Raw genomic sequence first — 17,180 nt, forward strand, 5'->3', positions numbered from 1 at the left:
AAATAACATCACTCAACAACATTAAAGGAAAAATATCACAATTCAATAATAAAAATAATTGAACAAGTAACTGGCTATAGACAAAATTTAAAGAAGGAAATACTATCCACATACAAAAAAGTTATTGGCTTATAATAAATATCATCTTTATCACTTAGCAGTGGTAAAAATAGCATTGGATTGATAAGAAAGAATTTGACTGATGTTCAGACCTATGTTATGTACCGGTGGAAGTCCAGGATGTACCTTCCTTTTCATCATCCAAGTAAATTCCCTCGGTCATGATAGATTGTTGTAGAGGGTCAAGAGCACGTAGGTAAATAATCTGTTTATAGCATACCTTATTTTTTATCTGAACATCAATGCCAGATTCCACTAGGAGTTTGGCAATCTTCCTCCTCTTGAGGGCTGAAGCAATGTGGAGGCAGGTATCCCCATTCTGTACACAAGAATACAAATAAAGTCACCGTTTCAGAACTCCATCCTCTTTCAAGCAAATTCAAATAACACTGGTTGATGTCCATCCTTCCAGATACCCAGTCCTTCAACCCACTCACCCATCACTCCTCCCATTCCCCAAACCATGACCCTACTGACACTCACACCTACCACCCTCTCCCTAACTCACCCATCACTCCTCCCATTCCCCAAACCATGACCCTACTGACACTCACACCTACCATCCACTCCCTAACTCACCCATCACTCCTCCCATTCCCCAAACCATGACCCTACTGACACTCACACCTACCACCCTCTCCCTAACTCACCCATCACTCCTCCCGTTCCCCAAACCATGACCCTACTGACACTCACACCTACCATCCACTCCCTAACTCACCCATCACTCCTCCCATTCCCCAAACCATGACCCTACTGACACTCACACCTACCACCCTCTCCCTAACTCACCCATCACTCCTCCCGTTCCCCAAACCACGACCCTACTGACACTCACACCTACCATCCACTCCCTAACTCACCCATCACTCCTCCCGTTCCCCAAACCATGACCCTACTGACACTCACACCTACCATCCACTCCCTAACTCACCCATCACTCCTCCCATTCCCCAAACCATGACCCTACTGACACTCACACCTACCACCCTCTCCCTAACTCACCCATCACTCCTCCCGTTCCCCAAACCATGACCCTACTGACACTCACACCTACCATCCACTCCTTAACTCACCCATCACTCCTCCCATTCCCCAAACCATGACCCTACTGACATTCACACCTACCATCCACTCCCTAACTCACCCATCACTCCTCCCATTCCCCAAACCATGACCCTACTGACACTCACACCTACCATCCACTCCCTAACTCACCCATCACTCCTCCCGTTCCCCAAACCACGACCCTACTGACACTCACACCTACCATCCACTCCCTAACTCACCCATCACTCCTCCCATTCCCCAAACCATGACCCTACTGACACTCACACCTACCACCCTCTCCCTAACTCACCCATCACTCCTCCCATTCCCCAAACCATGACCCTACTGACACTCACACCTACCATCCACTCCATAACTCACCCATCACTCCTCCCGTTCCCCAAACCACGACCCTACTGACACTCACACCCAGGGGTCCGGAAACCGTCATATGCGCCGGACATGTCCGATTGGGAATCTCAAATGACCGGTTTAAAATATTGCTTACCGGACATTTTAAAAAGTATTGTCCGGACATTCTTAAATTTTGACCGGACATGATCAACAGTTAGGACTGAGCAGTTTCTGTCTGCAGTTGCAACACAATTAAGATTTTCTACACTGACAAGCTTTGTTTGTTTTGATTGCTGTAAATACATCGTACCTACATGATAGTCCAATCGGTCAATCACTGTAATAGGCAATAAACTGAGTTGACACTAATTAATCAAGGATTAATTACTGAGAACATCTTGTTAATTTGCGTGAAAGGTGTTTACAACTGTACATAAATACCTTGCATCATCGATGTACATCATTATCCTCACAATGTTACGATACGTAACCTCAGACAAGAAGCGAAAGCGTGACGCGGCCAGTCGACTGATGCAGATCAGTCGAGCGGATCTGCCAAACCCTCAAAGTCAAGACGATCATTTTGTAAGTCGTGGCTAACGACTTTCACTTGGTTGACATACAATGAAGATTTGCAGATTTTATTGTTTTCAGTAGCTAGTCGTATATTGAATCTTCATTGACCACCATTTTGCTTTCTCGGACGATCGATATCAATTTTTTTAAGGTCAATAATTAAGTACAGATGAAAAAAGTATTCAAATAACTATTGCTCTCAACGATATTTTAGTATTTGTGATTAAATTATCTGTCTTGTTTTAAAAAAATCTTCAGTTTAAAAAAAACCTTTTCCCGTGCGGTCACGTGATAACCAAATATGGGATAATAGTCTCGATCCAAATGTTACAACGCGTACACTTGAGCAGACTCATGAATATAACTCATGAATATTAATTAGACCGTTTACTACGTTCACAGATCGTTATTATAACAGAAACAAACGTATGTTTTCCAAGTATATCTAAATTGATATTATTTGTTATTAATTGTCCGGTGAATTAAACAATTTAAATTGAAACAATTCATAATTCATCATATTATGAATACGTAAACTTGTAATGTGTGTCAAAAGTCGTACTAAAATACGCTATTTGAAGGGGGCGTGGCCTAAATGCAAATGTCCGATTGGGATTTTAAATTTTCCGGACCCCTGCTCACACCTACCATCCACTCCCTAACTCACCCATCACTCCTCCCGTTCCCCAAACCATGACCCTACTGACACTCACACCTACCATCCACTCCCTAACTCACCCATCACTCCTCCCGTTCCCCAAACCATGACCCTACTGACACTCACACCTACCATCCACTCCCTAACTCACCCATCACTCCTCCCGTTCCCCAAACCATGACCCTACTGAAACTCACACCTACCACCCTCTCCCTAACTCACCCATCACTCCTCCCGTTCCCCAAACCATGACCCTACTGACACTCACACCTACCACCCTCTCCCTAACTCACCCATCACTCCTCCCGTTCCCCAAACCATGACCCTACTGACACTCACACCTACCATCCACTCCCTCACTCACCCATCACTCCTCCCGTTCCCCAAACCATGACCCTACTGACACTAACACCTACCACCCTCTCCCTAACTCACCCATCACTCCTCCCGTTCCCCAAACCATGACCCTACTGACACTCACACCTACCACCCTCTCCCTCACTCACCCATCACACCTCCCATTCCCCAAACCATGACCCTACTGACACTCACACCTACCATCCACTCCCTAACTCACCCATCACTCCTCCCGTTCCCCAAACCATGACCCTACTGACACTCACACCTACCATCAACTACCTAACTCACCCATCACTCCTCCCATTCCCCAAACCATGACCCTACTGACACTCACACCTACCACCCTCTCCCTCACTCACCCATCACACCTCCCATTCCCCAAACCATGACCCTACTGACACTCACACCTACCATCCACTCCCTAACTCACCCATCACTCCTCCCGTTCCCCAAACCATGACCCTACTGACACTCACACCTACCACCCTCTCCCTCACTCACTCCTCCCATTCCCCAAACCATGACCCTACTGACACTCACACCTACCACCCTCTCCCTAACTCACCCATCACTCCTCCCGTTCCCCAAACCATGACCCTACTGACACTCACACCTACCACCCTCTCCCTAACTCACCCATCCCCCAATCCATGACCCTACTGACACTCACACCTACCATCCACTCCCTCACTCACCCATCCACATGTCATACCATCTTGTCATTAACCAGCTCACTCTCCTACTCACTCACTCATCCACATGTCATACCATCTCGTCATTCACCAACTCACTCACCTACTCACTCACCCACCGACCTTCTGGTCATAACATGTGGTCATTAACCAACTCACTCACCCACTCCCTCACTCACCCATCCACATGTCATACCATCTTGTCATTTACCAGCTCACTCACCCACTCCCTCACTCACCCATCCACATGTCATACCATCTTGTCATTAACCAGCACTCACCCATCCACATGTCATACCATCTTGTCATTAACCAGCACTCACCCACTCCCTCACTCACCCATCCACATGTCATACCATCTTGTCACTCACCAGCTCACTCACTCACCAATCTTCTGGTCATACCATCTTGTCATTTACCAGCTCACTCACTCACTCACTCTCTACACATCTATCTGGAGAGGGCAGCAGGTTGGTGTGAAACCTGACTCTGGATCAATGCTACAACATGACAGGGCGAGGCCCCAGTGGTGGCCCAGTGTTGTGTGAGACGGGGACAGACAGACTCCTCACTGTTTATAACGCCTGTCTGTGAAACTAGCAATAGAAAACTGATTTGTTTATTTATTCTTTGTGACATAAAAATAAAATAATAATTTGTCTTTATCATGACATAAACCATGTCTTTTCAAGTACTCCTCTCAGAGGAGAAAAAATAATAATCATAGAATTCTTCAGACGTAGATTGTATTCATTTTGACTCACAATTTTTTATGTTTCGCACCGAATGCATATTTTATCATAAATCTAATATTTTATCCACACTATATGAATCAATGAGTGAGTAAGGTTTTACGCCAATTTGAACAGTATTCCAGTTGGTGTGTCATATGAATGTGGGAGGAACGCCTGAAGTGATGCCGGTGTCAGACGTTTACCACTTTGGTGAAGCGGGTACGGTGCTGTAGTGGATCCCATGAGCTGCCGGGTATAATGACACACGATCACCCTGGTCACAGATGGCACCCACTAGTCCCTATCAGCTCAAAGGACAAGCTTCAGTCATGGGATCCATTCTGACCTGACCTGCCTACAGGGTGAACAGGCTACAGATCCGAGAAGGGTAATATGTTTAACAAACATGCACATGGATACATGAAAGGTGGAGGAGCCTGTCTGCACTGCTGCCTTGTAATCGAGGAGCTCCACAAAGTGCAGAGGTCACAGTCCACAGAGAAGCGGCAGAAATATCTCAGACTACCCTAATTCCACTGCCTATTACTGCACACTAGGATGCCCCTTAGAATGGATGCTGATACTGACGGCAACACAACCGGTCATAATGTGAACACCTGTATTTATTTTGGCTTGGCAACTGGAATTTGTTTCCTTTACAATGTGTATATATGTGTGTAATCTATTCACGCCTTACAAATAAAGCTGTAAATAATAATCCTTTTTTAATAAACAAGTTTTTAAAATGAATGTTTGATAAGGTGTAGCGAGCATTGGAGCAGTAATGGAGGTTATACATGAGCCCCACACACATCAAATAGGCAGAAACATTTGTGTGAAAAAGAACCCAAATTCAGAAATAGATTTCTTTCAAGTAATATAAAATCATATTTGCAGACGCATCCAGTGGAATCAAGTGATAAGACTACGTAACCGAGACTCTTGAAAACTAATTACCTAACTACAAACTCTGGCTGCATTAAGTCATCTGTTGGCCCAATTTTTATTTGCATCCGTTTCTAATCCTGCCTTACCAAGATGCCTCACACGCAATGTCATAAATTGCGTAAGATTTTTTTCCTCCACTCCCCCTATGAAGAAACTGAAGCTTACATCAAACGTATGACTGTGAGAGAGAAGTTGTTGCATCAAAATTAAAAATGGGAGTCCAAAGTGTTGCTTTATTCACGGATGCAACTACATTTGACCTTTGACACTTAGGGATGTCCGTGGTGTATGCATTTCAGAAACATATTAACATGATGGGAGTTAACTAAGTTCATTCATTTATGTAATTTAGAAACCCTTTTTAAGGCAAGGGTGAGGCACGAATATAATCATTTTCATAATTAAATAATTAAAGTTTTCTGGGCAATGAATTAATGCCATGTTTTGAAGCAATTACAAACACAGTGAAGCAGGAGAGGTAATTATTTCAGTTTGATGAAAGTTAAATTATCTGCGTTATCATCTTTCCAAAGCTGCTAAATATCCTTGACCAAATTGTTAATATTCCTGAAAACTGAGGAAGTTATAACAATGGAATCCTTTTAACTGTGCATTTTGTTAGTGGAGGAACTAAAACACTGAACACTGAAACCATTACATTTTTAACAGAAAAACTGGGTCATCCAAACTATGGGTATTTTCTGGGCCTGGGACGAATCCAAATATACTACCCAGGTGGTACCCAACCCCCTATTACCTGACCCTACCCAAGGACACGCTGTTGGTCTGCAAATATTCGGGTACAAATTGTTTGATGGGTAAATATTTGTATTTATTTTAATTATTATTAATTTTTTAATTATTTTACCAGAGCTGTGGCAAAAACTATAATGATCAGATCATGCATACACTGAAGCGAATGAATGTGTGCAGAGTCAGAAACAAATGAGAACATTAGCGATTTGTAGTGTAATCATGGAGTTATTGTTATTGTTATTGTTTTTAAACAATATATCCCGTGACTACCGGTCTGGGTTGTCCTGGGGGTACCCGGGTCCTACTCAGGACCAACCCGACCTGGGTACCGAGTTAGCCATACCAGCCTACTAGAACCTGTACTAATGTCTCAGGTAGTTGTGTGAGGTTGAGGGGTTTGTGCTGCTAGTCATGATGACCTATGTTCCAGAGGTGTAATCAATAAATCAAGCTACTGAGAGTCTTGTAAAAGCACTTTTTGCATAAATTACAGAGTCTGATTAAGAGTTTGTAAAGTTCCAATTCAAACAATGCACTGAATAAGATTGACAGGTCACACACTATGAAGATCTGCTAATCAGAGTGAGTGATTATTGTGTAGGCATCGGCAATCTTGCAGCTATTCACAGCAACTACTATCAGAAGAAACTTTCTCCCACAACAGATGAGCCATGAATTTTCCACAGTTCTGACCCACAGAATCTCAAACCAGATTAAAACATTCAGATTCACAAATTAACTCTTACATCTAATATCTTGTTAGTAAAAATTCTTGTTAGTAACAAAACATTAAAGTTACACCCTTTCAAATGTAAAAATGCATTGTTTCTGCAGCAAACCAATCTCACGTATCTTAAACTGATTGATTGATGGAACAATGATGAGAGTTGTGAGTGTTGTGAGTGTTTTTCTAAAGTTACTCTTTTTATGTTTCCGTTGTCTTCCTGTAGGAGCTTTCCTGTATCGTTCACTAAGACTTCTTAATCCTCACCTTGTTTTGTTCGTTGATCCGACACCTGGCACTGAGGAGTATGCGCGTGACACCTGCATGGCCGTACCTGGCTGCTGTATGCAGCGCCGTGTCACCGTACTGGAACACATTAACACAACATATCACTCAAGTGCACAACATCTCACTGAAGGGCTCATCTCATTTAAAGGGTACACTCAAGGGCACAACTAAGATCTCACCAAAACCACCCACATGCAGCTCAAGAGCAAATCTAAAATAACTTCTTTGAACTAGTCAAGAAAATATTCCGGGAGGGAATGTTCTGTCAGACAGCAGTCAGAAACATTACACCAATATCTTGGTGGCCAGTCAAAATTCAGTCACTCTTGTATCCATACATTCATTTCATTATCTAAAACAATGATTTTCTTACATATTTAAAAAAATCACAAACAAATCATTTATACACATGGCTACACATATACATCTGAGATTCTTGTCTTGTTCACTCACATTGTTCTTCAGATCTGAATCACAGCCAGCATAAAGCAGTACACGGGAGCTCTCATTGTGTCCGTTCTGGGCAGCGAGATGTAGTGCAGTGAAGCCTCCCTTGTTGGCAACGAAAGTGTCACACTCATGCTTGACCAGCATCTCCACCGTCTTGCTGAATCCATTCCAGGCCGCCTCATGCATGGCAGTGTTGCCATTCTGAAACATCACCCATAACAGTTAGCTTACACAGTCAGTCAGTGAATGCATGACATGATGTTTGTTCCAAATTCAATCTTGCATGGATAAATTTACAGGTAATCTAACTCTACACTGAAAATTGAGTAGTGAGAATTTTCAGCATGTTCCAGCAACATTGAGGGACCAAGAATGGGCTTCACACATTGTGCACATGTATGGAATTAAACCCAGGTCTGTGTAGTGACAAGCCAATCTATTTCATTACAGGTGTATCCTGCCATGACAGTCTTGAACAGACAAACCAGTGGTTGATAACATGAACAACAATCTGTCATCATGTTCTGCTGACAAGCAGGAAGCCAGGTCACACAATAGCACCGCATAGAGCAACCCTAACAAGTTTTGGGTAATGGAACTTTTCTGTCCAGGACAAACATATAAAGACTGCTTGAAATAAAGAACTTTTCCCACGTGGGTACAAACACCTTCTTTTCATAACCATAGCATGAGCCCTAATGCGAACCAACCATTAATGAGAGTTGAAAGTTGTCTCCCCTTGTGTTTATTCACACAAGTGCTTGGCCATTATCTGACTGAATGTTGAGGTATTTGGAATCTATGACTGTCAAATCTATTAGTTTGCTTCAAGATTCAAACCCTACCTTATCCTGCTTATCAATGGCACAACCTGCCTCGACCAGAGTCTCAATGACCTCTGCATGACCTTGAGAAGCAGCGCGATGTAATGCTGTGTAACCAAGCTGAAATGAAAACAGTTTTGGACTAAGGGGCGTAACTAGTCACATATTTCTATATCCTTTGATTCAGTTTTGAAAAGACAATGGTTGAACTTTCACAAAAACATAGGTACTATAACAGTCCACAGGTATGCTGACCTCTACACACTAACGAAAACAACACCACAAAGAAATACTTGTCGTATTTATTATTATTTCTACTTACAATATATATTTGTCATAACAGAAGGTAAAGTATGTTATTTTATTTATCTTATATACATTTAAGTGAAAGATTATTTAAAGAACTGTTAACAAACTAAAAAAGTTGAAAAAGTTAGAAGTAGAAGCTTTATCCTGTCTATCGGTAACATGTTTATGTTTACGATCTGTACGATCAGATTCTTTTCATTTCAGTACTCTCTCCAGTGTTGATCCAACGCATAGATTAAATTACCCCACACCAGGCAGTGAACAGTAGGCAGCGAACACTATCCTGTTTGATGTAAGAACACTCTCAAGGACTGCCGGTGAGGCTCCATGTCCAAGTAATGATACTCTTGGCTCAAGTACATCATCTCAGGTCAATCCCAAAGTTAATCTCTTCCACACACTGGGAAACTTTACCAATGTTCCTGTGAGCAGTGTTTTATTATATTCTCAGACAACCTAGATCAGGCACATTTCATGTTTAAAAGAGATCAAAAACTACATTTTGTGGAGTGATATATATGTTTTCTCTCTGAATTCCAACTTGTATTGCTTCAGATTGCTATTATAGCAGATTGTGATATTCGGAATCTCGTCCATGCATTTGTTTATGTAATGATGTTTACTGATAGGAAATCAAATAACTTCGGTTTCATGTTTCTTTTACATCTGATAAAAGCTGTTCCTTATCGAAGGGGCATTAGACATTACAAAACAATCAAGTCACATCTACACAACAATGATCAAGTGAAAACAGAATACTATTCTTTCAAGGTCAAAGTTTTCACTTTAAACTCACTTTCATCAGTTAGCTGCATTTATCAAGCCTCAAGTTGGCCATTAACACCAGTCTTTGCACTTATGTGATGTTTATCTTTCTAAACTTGTAATAAAGAGATCTTTTAACGCCTCTAACAAATTCCCCCTCACTGCAAGACATTTGGCATCAATCCCACCGACTCTTGAAAGTAGTTCCGGCAGCCGGCTGCTACCAGAGGCAGAACACTTCAGGATAAGGAACCAAAGAGTGACAGACGAATCCAGCCAATGAGAAGCCAGAAGTCTGGGATTAATAGCCAATGAGAGTAGAGATATGGTGAGAAGTTCCATGTAGAAGAAGAGTAAGTCAGACATTTAACTGTTTCCTTCCTGAATGTGTGCGTGTGGGGGGATCACAAGGGCCATGTGTTCCTGGGAAAGGCGAGGAGAGGATAGTTTGTGATGAAAGAGGTACAAGAGCCACTCTCACATCTCTCATTGAAGGCTGCATTGGCTGGGCATAGAATGCTCTTGTTTCAAAGTAGTTCATAGTGTCCATTGCTAGATTATTAGGTACTGAACTGTACTTTGAGATACAAAATGACAAAATATCTGTCTTTTATTAAGACACAGCAAATGTTTTTTTGTTTGTTGTATAAAAAAATAATGTCTGAAATTACAGAATGTTAATACAAATAATATGAAAGCAGTCTGTTACATGCAGGGGATATGCAATGCAGATATGTGCATCCAGTACACTAAAATGTGAGAATGGACACATCTAAATGTATATTGCATCCCAAGGGGCTCACTTTCCTGTAATCAAAGTAATCACTGAACCTTACACTACAGTACACTACACCATTTCATTACTTTACAGGACTTCATACTTCCTGTGAGGATCCATGAAACTAGCATTTGGAGGTCACCTGGACCCCTAGTTTTGTAGGTTACGGTAAAACCCTGGGATTGGTAGTTTAGTAATTACTAAATAAATAAACATATAAATAACAATAAATTATAAAACTAAAATTAAAAAAATAAAACAATGCATGTAACATTTCTTCATGAAACCCCTCTCAATAATAGACAACCAGGCCCAAAATAAGGTTCTAATCTTTAAATCTTTTTGTGACCAACCCCCTTTACAGGTAGAAACATTTCTGAGTGTGATTTCCTTGATAAATACTGATTTATAGACCATGAAAAAAAGGTGAGTAAATTACTTGAATTGTATTATAGTTCAGTTTGATATCCCACCATACACTTCAGGCACAACAATACTGAAGGCAGGCTTGTATGTATCAGAAATCACCACTTCCATTGTTGATGTCAGAGTGCCACAGTTTAAAAACAAAAAGCCTTATACGTGTATTACATTAAGATAAAGTCTTCTACATTTATTCCATTCAAACAAAATCATAATTATGTTCATGACATTCAAATAAAATATTTTCATAGAACATATTACGTGTGGCAAAATGTCAATGTTTTCTCAGGGCAAAAAATATGGCTGACAGAATAAGGGAGATAACTCTTGTTAACTTAAGTAATTTTTCCCTGCTCTTTCACACAATGGGTATCTGCTGTCTTCAGCTGTTTTCATGTACTTTAGCTGAAAGTGTGACTGGTGAAGGGTCAACACAACTCAATATGACCGCTTTGTCATCTAGGGGCATTGACACTGTAAGCATACATGGAATACACAGCACAAAGACTTCAGTGCAATTAACCTACCTGATATATTCAAGGGGTAAGCTAGTTGTTATTGTGTTCACTCATGCCAAAATCCCGAGTTTTGATTTCTCAAAAATTAAATGAAATTAAAAATACTTCTCTTGAATAAAACTATCACAAAATACCATACATACACCTACTCACTCCATCTTATCAATGGACTACCACACACTGAGCAAATTCAACTCATATAGCGGAAAACAATATTCTGTATTGTTTACCTGTCAAATCCAAAAGTCCACCTTTGAGCATAAATATACTCACATACAAATACTTCTTTCAAAGCCTATCACTTTCACCTCATTGTAATCCCAAAGTAAGGTAAACTCAACAAGAGAAATAACTTTTTACATTATCATAACAACAAATTTTGTTTTGGCTGACTGTTATATGGAAATTAGATTTGCCTTCTCCTTGAATGCGTCAGACACACTTGAAATTTTTTTGTTTTTATAAGCATAAATCAGTCACAGTAAATAGGCGTCCATACGACACAGGGAATTAGACCTGGTGAGCAGACAATGGGTGTAGTGTGGAACGCACCACCTTAGAGCCATTAAACATGGAGGTAATTCAAAACTTTACATAGTGCACTGCAGGGTTTGTTATTGCAAGGGTGCTTGTTGATACAAATTGTTGGAATTATTAACCAGGACAGTTTATGGGAGAACATTTTAAAGCATGTATGGAGGATTTTTATACCTTCCAAACTAAACCTTTGTGATACAGGTACAAGTAAAACAATAAAATGTCCAATATATAATTTTAAGAAACCCATTTTTAAATAACATTTTAGTTACAGACAATATAATTTTATTACGTAGGATATTTTCTGTCACATTGAAAGTTTTCTTTTAGCTGACTGTTTTACAATATGGTAAAATGAAAAAAACAAAACATCACTGTTCGCTAGATATGGTGGTTAATATGTCTTAAATTCTTTATTCTAAAAATACCCAACAAGTTTCTTTTGGTCTTGTTTTGCAATCTTATGTTCAGTACTTGTGTTTACTTCATTTTTCATTCATTAGTAGCAAATCTGGAAGTTGAAATTTAAAAAAATAATTGCCGACCACCTACATTGAAGTTGAGGTTATTTTTATTTGTAAACCAACTAATATTAAACATAAGGCCTAAGCTAGATTGTTTTATTATGAATATTATATACCTTACTCGAGAGATTTTGAATAAGCTAAGAAAACTATAATTTTCACGGCTTATAAAATCTCATTCACCTGTCAGAATCTATTTTAAAAATTTGTACTTGTAAACAAAAAATACTGGATCAAAAAAATAATTTCTAAGCAAACTACCTACCTATCTTTTCTTCATGCAGAAGGAGCAAAATAATTATTTGGAGGCACCATCACCTCCACACATCACAGTGGAATGACATCTCAACTACTGATCGCCTCAGTGAAATGTCCCCAAACTGACAATACCACGATGATTACATTTTAGCAACACAAGATTATAGTCTTAAGGGTAACACGTTCTGTGCCGAAAAGGACACATTAACAGCGTCATGCATGAGTGGTGTCCCTTGAATAGAACACAAAAGATTTTAAATGAAAGCTTATCGTACCCTGCATATCAGACTAGGGGGCGATATGGGGCTGTAAATAACAGAGCCTGGTCGTTACGTGTTGTAATGATTTTAATCAGACATGAAAGCTAGGACAGGCACATATCAAACAAGGGGAGGTACATTTCCCAGTGTTTACGTGGCCAAAGTAATAACAGACTAGTAGGGTAGGCTAGCAGCTACACCATCGTCCCATCACTTAAAACCTGCATTTAATTTCCCATCTGTGGATTACGCCACTGAGACAAGGTTTCAAAATCTGTCATGTCATTTACTGCCAAAAGCAAAAAGGCACTCACAGCGTCTTGAGCATCCTTGTCACCATCTTGTTGCACCAACATCTTGCAAACCTCCACCTGTCCATTCAGGGCCGCATACTGCAGAGCTGTTCGTCCGTCCTACAACATACATTAATCTACTTCAGGACAACTGTCAGCATCACATCCACTAAGAGGGGAGTTCAAGCCTGCTTGATCTTCTTTATATAATGATAGAAGGTAAATGAACACATAGGGTTAAACTTAAATCAGTAAAAACACTTCATAACAACAACATAAGTCAATTTGTATCCTCATTAACTGTTCCCTTATTTTCTTCTTTCAGTATATACTTGTGTTCCCAGGAAATAGAACTCTCCTTTTCTACTTTAACATGATGTACAATGCAGAAACAATTGATAAAATTGTCTTAGACCAAAACATTTGACAAGACCTAGTTTGGTCATCTATTATCCATTCATTACATATGATAGATGAGTATCCTATGGCTTGTGGATGTAGACGTTAACTAGTTAACTAGTTAAATCAGATCAGATCAGCCTTGACTGACTCTCTCAATAGCGAGTGAAACAATTATGACAGGGAAACCTCAGAACATGAAGTGAATGAGTATTGTGTTACGCCGTTTTTAAGCAATATTCCTGCAAAATCACTGTGGGGAACACCAGACATTGGCTTCACACATTGTACCCATGTTGGGAATCAAACTCGGGTCTTCAGCATGAAGAGCAAACACTTTCACCACTAGACTACGCCACCGCCCCCAGAGCATAAAGGCCTTGTAGCATCAAACTGTCTCAGCAGTGGATTCTTCCAGTACCATGTTACATAGCAAGAGAGGTGAGTATAACAAGGATAAGCTGTACACAAAACATCAAGGTGAACTAGCTGTTGCATTCATCAAATACGTATAAATGTGAAATACAGAATTGCAATGTTTCCCAAAGAGTTGATAATTGTTGTAACATCCCTGCAGACAGAGTGGCCGACTATTCATGTGGATTCAAGCAATGACAAGTATGTATGTGTCTTTTTGTGTCTTTTAATGACTCTAACCAGATTGTTATTAAATATGTTCCGGGTGGTTGAGGACACAAGCATCAATGGAAGTCTGACATTAAGAATTATCAACAGGAATTTATGATGAAAAGACTGGCAGAAAGATGTATATACCTTCAAAGAGGAAGACAAACATTGAAGTGATCTGTATTCATGACCCAGGACTTTGTCTTCCAACACAACATCATGGGGTGCAGTGAGTGAGTGAGTGAGTGAGTGAGTGTTATACAGTACCAATATCATATTAATATAAAGGCAAACATAGAGGAAGTATAGAGTGGCAGTATAAATCCAAAATTTGGGATACAAGGACATGCAATCAAACAAGTCACTGAGCCTGACCTCCTGATCCATTTTAATCAACTCTTCCGACAGTTTTGTTCCATCCCAGAATCCATGCAGATTAGTACTGATTACTAGTAAATACTCAATTTGCCTCTTCTACATCACCTTCCCGAGGCAAGGGAGTTAATACTATAAAAGTCCAGTTTCCACCCTTGCCAAACTAGGCTGGAATTATGGAGTTATATTTTGGCTGGTCAATGTATAGTCCAATGAAAATCGCGTAATGAAATCATTCAGTTCATAAACTGCCCTGCAGATTTCAGTTGATCTGATTTGCAAAGCATGTGTACCGTCAACTATCAGCAGATATTTTCCAAATCTTTCCATGTTTTTGATGAAGGTGCTCAAGAGATTTGACGCACTTTGCAAAGTAAGACCTGTTTCATTACAATGTAGACTTTGATTATCAAACAGATCGTCTTCATTGGACGCTGCCATTTTGTTTGAAGCAAATGCTAGTGATATGAGAGGTGGAATCTGAGGGTCATAATTGGTAATAGCCACTGCTTTGATCGAACCCAGAAATTCTGGCCTTGTTTGACAAGGATGGAAAATGGACTTTTTAAACAGTCAGTTGACTCCTTAGCCTCGGGAAGATTGTTCTCCATTGACAATAACCCACAAACCTGTTGCAGTACACATGCACTCTCCTCAAACCCCTAAAAAAGTGTTACAATGCAAAAGTCCCAACTCCCTCGACAGTTCATCCAGTAATTTCCTGAATCCATTTGATGTCATTGATTAGCGAGTGTAGGTTACAAATGACTTTAGCTTTATACAAATAAACTCCCCAATTGATTTCCCTGTAGTAGCCAAACAATGCCGGGAATGCCTGGGAAAGCTAGTCAGTAAATTACTCTGTGCGTGAGGTGGCCTTCAGTCCAGCGTAATTCTGTGCTGACTCTATATCAGAGGGGTGTGAATTCTAACACCCTGGCTGTACGCAGCCTGACACACACAGCCACATCAACTATACATCACTCACAGCTCAGGGTGTCGCACCAATAACATTTACATTCATTTCATATGTTCAGACACCATTTTGAGTGAGTGAATCATTGGCTTTGGCCTAACGCTGCTTTGAACAGCCCACACTTGATTATTTACAGACTGCCATCATATAGCTGGAATACTGCTTGGTGTAGCATTTAACAACAAACAAACAAAAACAATAAAGGCTTCAGCAAAAGATCAGCATCGGACAAACACTACTGAGTGAGGGCTTGATAATATGCATACATATGTTCAGAAAAAAATGTCAGATAGTAGAGTGTGTGAGTGAGCGAGCGAGCGAGTGAGTGGGCCATATGAAACAGTATTTCAGTCACATTACAGCGTGCCAGGTTAATGCAGAAGGAAAGACCAAACAGATGCAGTTCCTAGATGTTTACAACTTTTGTGAAATTAACTAGCACAGGTATGGTGCTGACAAAATTAAAAAACATAAACAGTGCTAATATGGGATTCAAACCTTGTGATCATGTGCTGTCTGGCACGCCCCATGGACACAACTCAGCACAACGCACTCCCTCACCAAGACGACTGGCCACCCATGCACCCAGCACCATTGTTAAATGTGGTCATGCTGTACTAGGACTACCATATGTTGTATTAAGCTAAAATGGAATGAAGAGTTTTATACCTTTATTCCAAAGTTTATGTACATATGATTTCAACACCGCAATATAACTGTAATACTGTTAAAAGCGGCATTAAACCCAACTCAATCACTCACATATTATTTCATGGCTTGGACACCAAGAAGGATACCAACCTCAGACCTTAACACTATCTCCTTGAATAGAATAGTGTCTTACGCTTTCATGTTGGTGTTCTTCTGATTAAACACACTCTCTACACACAGCAATAGTTCATCCATATGATGGCAGCCTGGAAATAATCAAGCTTAGACCAGACAATCCTGTGATGGATATTATGAGCTATGCCCCACACCTTTCTGGTACAATGACATGCAATCAGCCAAGTCAAGTCTGCATCTAGTCACCTTGTATGACAAGCATAGGTATGCGGGGGCCTTTTCTAAAACCCATGAAGTGTTAAGGCAATATATTTAGACTAATCCCATCCCTAAATTCAAAAATGGGGACACAAAGAATGACATGCAAGTTTTTTAAACCTTCATTTCTATGCCAATACAATTTCATGCTTGGCAGTTGGAACATAGCATTGTACCATGACATGAGCCTGTCAGCAAGCTAGCAATTACCTTTCAGAGACACATAGCACATTCTAATTCAAATAACTGAAGCAATACAACACGATCGTCTTCAAACATAAGATTTCCTTCCATTTCCATGAACAAAAGGAGTTGCCATGTGGTTGGTTGTTCGATCCACATCTCACCCCATAGTAAGGTCATACATATTACGCTTGTTTCAAATTGAGATAAATCAGCCTTGTGCATGCCCGTAGTTGACAAATAGCCATACTGGATAATGTCCTTCTGGAATGGTTCAAGGAACAAAGAAAACTATATTTGATATGTCAAGTGAAGTAATTTCCTATGATAAATACATAATTAGTTTGATTTACTAACCAAGGACATGTTCGTATACC

General features: G+C 40.2%; 1 protein-coding gene across 1 annotated transcript in view; it reads right to left on the reverse strand.

The window, feature by feature from the left end:
* LOC139473893 (uncharacterized) overlaps positions 1-17,180 on the reverse strand; it is an 86,513-nt gene that overhangs the window by 7,132 nt on the left and 62,201 nt on the right. The window contains exons 3-7 of the mRNA XM_071256688.1: positions 13,221-13,319; positions 8,556-8,654; positions 7,714-7,911; positions 7,240-7,338; positions 341-439 (exon numbers count right to left, since the gene is read on the reverse strand). Coding sequence (XP_071112789.1) covers positions 341-439; positions 7,240-7,338; positions 7,714-7,911; positions 8,556-8,654; positions 13,221-13,319 — 594 coding nt within the window. The remainder of the gene's footprint in view (positions 1-340; positions 440-7,239; positions 7,339-7,713; positions 7,912-8,555; positions 8,655-13,220; positions 13,320-17,180) is intronic.

Source organism: Haliotis cracherodii, unplaced genomic scaffold, assembly GCF_022045235.1.
Source record: "Haliotis cracherodii isolate W230 unplaced genomic scaffold, xgHalCrac1.p SCAF_3, whole genome shotgun sequence".
Classification (NCBI taxonomy): Eukaryota; Metazoa; Mollusca; class Gastropoda; order Lepetellida; family Haliotidae; genus Haliotis; species Haliotis cracherodii.